Consider the following 8,282-nt stretch of genomic DNA (forward strand, 5'->3'; position numbering starts at 1 on the left):
AAAATACATCTTCAAGGAGCATTTTGGGTTTCAATGACAGAAGTGTTGCACAAATATTGACCAAGCAGTCAAAAATGAACACTGTTTAAGGAGGTTATCCCTCACTTTGTGATTTCATCAGCAATCCAGATTAGGAATTAGTCTGATTCTTAAACCCTGTGGGCATTTACAACCCGATCTTCATTCCAGATCTGGCTCAGATCTTGTTACAGGCTGGGCTCAGCCCCGCCCCTCTATCGGTCGCCCGTTCTCCTGCCGGTGTGTCTCCAGTCTGTCTCCAGTCACCTGAAGTGCATTTCCATCTGCTGCTATAAAGACCGGCTTCACACGGCAGGGGACAGCGGATTGTACTGCTCAGATCGTGGACAAGTTCGAGACCGGCAAGTCCAGTGCACAGGGGCGGATCTACTGGGGTGGCATAGGGTGGTAACTACCACCCCTAGAAGATGCCATGCCACCCCGCCTGCCACCCCAGTTCTGAACGATCTAATTTAAAAATATGTATATGAAAGGTTGTGGCCGGCCGTAAAGAGCGAAAGTCCATCTAAGACGAATAACGAGTGAACCTCTGATGTCCGAGTGCTTTCGAATGCACCATGTGACGTCACGTCCTGTACAGTCTATGCTGCTACAGATACGAGGTGACACGCCCCCCTGAGGGGGCTGTTCTTAGACCTCACTCATGTGGATGACAGCTGGACTTCGGTGTGACAGTAAGACACTAGTTAGACTGGGTTAGACTACATGCTAATAGAACTGTTCACAATGTATTAAATGCTAATAGTGTCTAAATTCACATAAAGTGTTTGCTTGCGAGACGAGCCACGGTTTCCAGTGAGCCTGGGCCTTGCTAATTTTTACTTCTGTAGCTAGCTAACGTTAGAGAACAGCCACAGAAGGATGGTGGGGGATCGTCTGTGGAAGTTTTTCTCTTTTTTTTTTGTTGATAATTACAACCTGTGGTTCTGACAACAGACTGTAAGTCAAAAGAAATCACACATTCACTAAGACTTTACATGACATTAAAGTGTCACCCAGTGTCACCCAGTCACACCAGGTTTTCATGTACTGTTTGAAAACTACATTCTGCTTGTTTAATGCTGGTTTTTATCATTTTGGTGTCAAGATCATAATAACACCAACATTAATGTGTTTCATCACAGTACAGTCATATCATTTAGTTTACAGCTGAAAAAAACGTTTACATGTTAAGTATCTCTTTAAAGGTTTAAATTGTACACATCAGATTGTATCATAGTTAATAATGAAAATTATCAAAGGAAAAAACATAGTTCAGTCTGTGTGATTCTTGTAGGAGACAGTAAAGAATGAAGAGGAAGGAAACCACCAGCAGCTTTTCCCAGCCTAAAAGAAGAGAGGAGGAAGAACATCCCAGAGAGGAGATGGAGGAGGAAGAGTTCAGAGAAAGAAATGAAGGCATGCAGAGCTCAGACAGAGAAAGGTAAATCAGACTATCTCTGGTCCAGCTGGTCCACATGCTATGAATATTGCTTTAGTATAATATATGTGAGTAACAGGTACACCTGTCACAATAATTACATTTTTGGACAAATTATTATCTGATGTAGTTAGTCTTTTAATTTTAAGATGATAAGTAGATCCTTAATTCTTAAGAATATCCAAATATTGGAATTCTAGAATTATTGTAAGAATGTCTCAAATAAAGAGCATCAAAAATAAAGCCACAAATCTAAGACAATAAATAAAATTATCTGGACTCTGGCTCTGTTCTAGATGAATTAATAATGTAATCATTGTGGCAGGCTGAACATAAGCATAGATCACACAAATGCAGATTTCCCAAAACAGTGCATAAGAGAGACATTGTCTAGTCTTAATCTAATTTGCTGCTAAATTTAAGAAACATTTTAACATGTCTAGCATTTGGTTTCTTCAAAGTGTATAAGGTTGACTTTATTTCAGTTTAAATCTTTTCCCCTTTCTGCTTGACATATCAAATCACATATTGTGATTGACAGCTAATAAGAACAACTCATTTTTAGGATTGGCTGACAAATACAAATGATATTTACTTATTTAACATACTTATTTCAGCAGTATTTGCGTCAATTTGATAACGCCTGCTGGTTGGTTTCATCCAAATCCGTCATTCCATTTTTGAGTAATGTTGCAAACAGACAGATAGACAAACCAATGCTAATGACTGCAGGGTACTGATGACAGTCTCAAAAACACCGATTTAGACTTCTGGGGTTTCATATGTAACAAACCTAAAGAACCAATTCTGTCAACTTGCAGCGCAGAACTTTCAGTGTCATTCTATCAAACTGTTTTCCAACATGTACGGCTAAATTACTTAATTATTACAAGTTGCCATTGTGTAGCAGACGGTAGTTTTTATGGTTTCTGAACAGAGTTGTAGGTTAGCTGGTGTGCTTAAGCTGCAGCGAGATGCGGGGTGGCGGACTTCATAGATGTGCACATTTTTGAGAGGAAGCGGTTGTTTCATTGAAGTCATTTTATTGCAAAAACTGATCATTTTCACAGACAAACCATCTCAGTATGTAACTTAGATAAATAGAGATGGGTTTTTCAGGGTTTATTCAGCGACCGGAGAGGGACTCTAACTAAAATCATAAGTATATTTTTGCAGTTTGGGGATGACTGAAAAATCTGATTGTCCATTAAAAGTTAAAATGGCAGATAAATGTAGAGTCTTAAAAATCCAAATACATTTAAAAAGAAAACAAACTTTAGAACCTTTAGAAATCTTAAATACAATAGACTGAAATAGAAGCATAAACAGCTAAGCTAGGTATCTCTGCTTTGATTAATCCCAGAGGAAGCGGCTGAGCTGCAGGGTGACGACCACACCGGACAGAGCGACGGTCCGGCCTGCAGAGCTGGACACCAGGTTCCTGCTGGGCAGCGGACAGGAGCTGCCATACTTCCCCCCCAGCATGGACACGCTCTCAGTCGCCAGCAGGATGCCAGAGAAGGTGATTGTCTTGGAGGTAGTGCTGGCCCAGGAGCAGCTCTCAGCGCTTTGTTTCACCCACACCTGGTCACCTTTCTTCAGTTCCTTCATGAAGTAACAAGTGTTGAGGGTTGTTTGACCATCAGCCACCTGGGGGTAGAAGCAGAGTTGAAGTTTGTTAGATACATCGTCCTGCATCTCGCTTTGGGTTGTTCACATCGACAGGTTTAGTCTCGTGTACCTGAGCGTGGCAGAGCAGATTTTGGACCCCATTGACCATAAAGTACCATCTGTTGTTGTGGTGACCGCGGCACAGCTGGGCAACAAAAACAAACTGGTAGATGCCAGCGAGCGGCGCAGTGAACACACCGGTGATGTTGTTGTAGGCAGAGCCCTGGTTCACCAACACTTCGTTAAAAACAATCGGGCTGAACAAGAGATCTCTCAGCTGTCCCTGGTAAGCAGTGAAAAAAATAACAGCGCTCCCTGGAACAGAAATTCAATCAGTTTCATTCATATAGCGTCATTTCACAACATATGGGTCAATATAGAATTGAGGGACTTTTGAAGTCCATGGGATATATCTTGTACACATTTTTATTAAAAGTAAAAAAAAAAAAAAAAAAAAAAATCATGTTTTTTATGTTCATTATGATCACGCTTTACAAAATCCATAATTATTTATGATGGAAACAATCATTTATTTTAAAAAAATTACTCACTTTTCTCAATTATCTGTCTCACTGAGTCCTTTTGTGTTTTTCTGTGGTCATTTTGTGTCATTTTGTGCACTTTTGTGGTCATATTGTGTCTTTTTGTGATTGTTTTGTGTGTCTGTGCTCATATTGTTTCTTTTTGGACTGCTTTAAGGGCATTTTAGGTCTTTTTGTATAATTTTTTGCATTTTTGTGGCCGTTTTCAGTCTTTGTATGATAATTGCATGTGTCATTGAGTCATTTTGTGTCTCTCTGCTCATTTTTGGTTGTTATCAGTCATTTTGTGGTCGTTTTGTCTCTTTTTATGATAATTTTGTGTCTCGAGGCATTTTGTGTTTTTCTGTGGTCATTTGTGTTATTTTATAACACAAAATTGTATCTGTGTCTGAGAAATGACTTTCCACTCTCCACTCCTCACCAGGAAGTGTGTTAATTCCAGATCACATGACCTGCTCCACATGATGTCATTTCCTCCTGAAGAAAAGACTGGCCAGACTCCAAGGCTTTGTGAGTTAATATAAAGTAGTCAATGGGTTTACTACAGTATCTTTATAAATAACTTTCAATTTCAATTTTACTCAATTGTATATATAATATTTAGAAGAATCTTTATCTAAAAATGCCATGTGATGTTTGGGTAGAATTAAAGAAATGCTAATTTTAGGTCTGAAAACAGCAAAAATGTCAACTATGTTACAAAAAGTCCCACAATTATATATTGACCCATCTATCATCTCACAGTGTGTTACAGATTTTAAACAAAGAACCCAACAATCCAAAGTTACCATTTTATCCCTATGAGCAAGCAGTCGGCAAAAAAAAAACAACCTCCAACAGAACCAGGTTCAGGGAAGGCGACCATCTGCCTCAACCAGTCAGGGTGAGAGTGGGGATGCATTTTACATTTATTTTCTTTCACATGGACCCACATCTAACATTCAAACAAAACAGAATCGTAGTTACCCTGCTGTCTGGCTGTTGTCTGCCCGGTGATCTGTGGACAGAATCAGAAAAAATAAAGCTGGTTTGGTTGCACCAGTATCACCAGCTGAGGTCAGGGTCAGATCACTCACCTGTTCCCTTGTGGCCAAACTGGTTCCACACAGCACCACCCCAATAACAAAAAAGGAACACATCTGCAATCAATAGTAACCAAAAATTACAACTAAAGGGTCAGATTCAGTAGATAAACAATCAGACTGACAGACGGACGATTACCTTGTTGGCATTCATCTTCCTCTCCTCCTGAGAGCTAAACTGAACTAACACACTCTGCCAGGTTTCAATAAAGGGATCGCTGACTGATCACAGCAGGCAAAGTCCACCTGCTGCTGTTTGTTACCAAATCTGTTTGACTAACACACACACACACACAGAGATTGAGATTGCGCTCTCAAGCATGAGTTTCAGCATGTCCCAGAATGACATATGTGCTAAACACAGCTGCCATTAGAACCAGTGATACAATCAGTCGATGTCATAGAATGTCTGCATCAGGAGGAGGTCAGGGTTGATGAATGGGTCAACAAAACAAAGGGTAACTCTGGTTTATTTCAACCTGGCATTTTTCCCATAAATGTAAGTACTGGGGCTCTATGACTTCAGCTAACTTTGATTGATATTCTCCCTGATATACACAGTTTTAAGCACCTCTGATTTCCCTTGAATATTACGAAAGCTTGCTGTTACAGTGAAGTAAACTGCTATCTAACTTGTGAGTATCCCGGATGTAACGCAGTCAGGAACAGAGACCGTATGAGCAACAATGGTTAAATTTGCCAGTGTGACAGAGCTCTAAATAATAATCATACACCTCAGTCATCAATCCAGTCAGACGTGTCTGTTTGTAGGATTAATTCTCAAAGCAAAAAACTATCAAATGTGTGATTTTAGACACAGCACAAGTTGTCCCTGGATGTCCTCAAATAGCCCAGTAAAGTTTTCCCAGTAAAGTGTCAGGCTTAGAGAGAGTGCATTGACATTATCAGGGTCATTTTCAGGAAGGGGCTGCAGGAAATTTGGAGTTTGGCCTCATTTCTAACAAAAAAAGGAGAGAAAACAGCAGTAGATCTGTGACCCACTGTTCCACACTGACATGTTGTGGTGGTTATAGAGGACAGGAGAAGTTCAGCTCCTCCTTTTTGCATCAGTTTTATTCTCCTGACAGTAATTCTTTAACAGTGCCACAACATAGTTGAATATGGTTGGAATATGAGAATTAATTATTAAGTGACCACATTGCCAGCTATACCCTTAAATGCCCCCTTGAATCTCCTGACAAACAGTGTGTGACCCAGTTCAACACAGGTTCAGGCTCAGTTCACAGATTTGTGGGTTGAATAAGTCACAGGAGCTCAGTGCTGTTCCACTGGGAAATTAACAAAAGCTTCAGGTTGCCATAGTAAGTTTTTGAACTTTTTGCTGCCGTTTTCAGCAAAAAACGCTCTAAAAAGCAACTGTGCACTTCCTGCTCAGCTCCAAACTGCAGGCACAGATAATGATTACACATAATTAGCTGATGAGGAAGCAGATATTAACCTGTGAGTGAATGAATGTTGGACTTACATCATGACGAGTGATGGTGTTGTTTCATAACTGCTGTGAATATGTTTGCTGACAAATTTGCTGTTTTAGAAAATGACAGTTTTTCTCATTTGCCTGAGCATGTTTGTCCATTTAGAAGTTACATTTTCTCACCAAAATGGCTTCTTTGGTTTGCAAACACTTACAAAATGTTTTTTTTTTTTTTTTTTTTAAAAAGCATGCAACATACATATAAAGCATATATGTCCATCAAACACTACAAATTGTGGCCAAATCGATGTATTATTCCTATTAACCATAGCACAATGAATAAGAAAAAATACAAAAAGCAGCTGTCAGTATGAATCAGTTCAACCTCATTTGTGATCCACGTTTCTGCCATTTATTGACACTTTACATAGTTACACAACACTATTTGCCCGTTAAGGCAAGAAAGCATATCACAGTATGGACCTGAAAGAACAAACCCTGCTACACTCTGCAATTTTAGCTTTTTTGAGACCTCAAAGAAAAGACATTTTCTAACTAAGTTTGTTATTTTTTTAAATTTTTATTTATGGTTCAAAATGTGCAAACTTGCATTCTGTAAGTGCCTTTGGAAGTTGTTTTAAATTCCTTTTTCAGGAGATAAATTCTTTGCACAGTGGATTCACAGGTCAAGTGGCGAAAAAACTAATTTAGTTCATATCTATAATTTATACTTTCAAGATGGACATTTGATCAGCAAATTGTAGTTACTGTTTATTGCAAAAGTTATTGTCTTTGCTTTTCAGTTTCAGTTATGAGGTACATATAGTTTGAATCAGACAGAACAAACAGTAGCTTTTTCCTTGTTTTTAGTCTAATGGAAGCTAAACCTCTCTCTTCCTTTAGAGTCTGTTGATTCAACGCTTAGAGTTGATGCTGAAATGATCGATCTTCAAAGGTGACCTGCTTCACAAGGTGTTAAAGGCTCTCAGTAGGACCTCCACAGGATACCTGGAATCAAAAATCCCACTTGGCAATCAGTCATTTCTGCCCAACCTCGTATTCTGTTCTGTAATCCCTCATTTTTCCATCATCCTCCGTCAGCCAGAAAAACATCACCTTAACCAAAGGCCTTCAGTGTAATAATTGATGTTTTACTACCATCCACTTTAGCTACTCCCAACAGAGAGAGGAAAGACAAGGTTGAAAAGATCTTATTCACCAAACAGGACATTTTCTCAGAGATAAGATATGAGGCATGACTCCCCATCAGATCCCTCCATCCAGTCTGTATCTTGCTGTCAGCTCTTCCCGGTGAATAAATCTCCCTCTAATCCCTGTTGTTCTGGTCGGTTGTGCCACTTAAATCACGCACAGAGAGCTTCATGATGTCACCAGTTCTTCCCTTCTGCTTTCACAGCTCTGCACTGATTGGCTGGGTAAATTTAGAAACGCTGCATTTTTCCATTTCATTTACAGTCAGCTTTTAAGGTAATCCAGATGGGTCACTTTGCAATCAGTGTTGGACAGTAATACATTACTTAGTACTTAGTACCCCCGAACCCTAACCCCCTAACCCTTTCAAACATGTCGTAAAAACGTGCCATATGATGAAATAATGTAAAGGAGGCCGTGAAAAACACTCCAGAAAGGTTTTCTTTGAAAAAAAAAATCATCATGAATTTTGGCACAAAAAAAACGCCTTACTATACTATGTCGAAAAAAATTGCGATTTTTCAAACATGTCGTAAAAACGTGCCATATGATGAAATAATGTAAAGGAGGCCGTGAAAAACACTCCAGAAAGGTTTTCTTTGAAAAAAAAAATCATGAATTTTGGCGCAAAAAAAACGCCTTACTATACTATGTCGAAAAAAAATGCGATTTTTCAAACATGTCGTAAAAACGTGCCATATGATGAAATAATGTAAAGGAGGCCAGTGAAAAACACTCCAGAAAGGTTTTCTTTGAAAAAAAAAAATCATGAATTTTGGCGCAAAAAAAAGCCTTACTATACTATGTCGAAAAAAATTGCAATTTTTCAAACATGTCGTAAAAACGTGCCATATGATGAAATAATGTAAAGGAGGCCGTGA

General features: G+C 39.1%; 1 protein-coding gene and 1 long non-coding RNA gene across 2 annotated transcripts; one reads left to right on the forward strand and one right to left on the reverse strand.

Moving 5' to 3' along the window:
* Window positions 1-720: 720 nt before the first annotated feature.
* LOC129347596 (uncharacterized) lies at window positions 721-6,557 on the forward strand. Its single transcript, XR_008599795.1, has 3 exons — window positions 721-978; window positions 1,316-1,462; window positions 2,823-6,557. It is a non-coding gene; the product is annotated as an uncharacterized LOC129347596 (long non-coding RNA).
* Window positions 2,481-5,021, reverse strand: LOC111588587 (collagen alpha-1(X) chain-like). Its single transcript, XM_023299035.3, has 5 exons — window positions 4,894-5,021; window positions 4,749-4,811; window positions 4,639-4,669; window positions 3,201-3,445; window positions 2,481-3,109 (listed from the first exon to the last, which is right to left on the reverse strand). Exons 1-5 carry the CDS (start codon window positions 4,906-4,908, stop codon window positions 2,813-2,815), a joined length of 651 nt encoding a protein of 216 aa, XP_023154803.2. The 5' UTR covers window positions 4,909-5,021; the 3' UTR covers window positions 2,481-2,812.
* Window positions 6,558-8,282: the final 1,725 nt, after the last annotated feature.

The sequence above is a fragment of the Amphiprion ocellaris genome, chromosome 19 (assembly GCF_022539595.1).
Source record: "Amphiprion ocellaris isolate individual 3 ecotype Okinawa chromosome 19, ASM2253959v1, whole genome shotgun sequence".
NCBI lineage: Eukaryota > Metazoa > Chordata > Actinopteri > Pomacentridae > Amphiprion > Amphiprion ocellaris.

Coding starts and splice junctions, on each gene's coding strand:
- LOC111588587 (XM_023299035.3), bottom strand. Junction 4,670..4,748: donor GTTTGGCCACAAGGGAACAG/GTGAGTGATCTG, acceptor TTCTGTCCACAG/ATCACCGGGCAGACAACAGC. Junction 3,446..4,638: donor GACAACAGCCAGACAGCAGG/GTAACTACGATT, acceptor TTTCTGTTCCAG/GGAGCGCTGTTATTTTTTTC.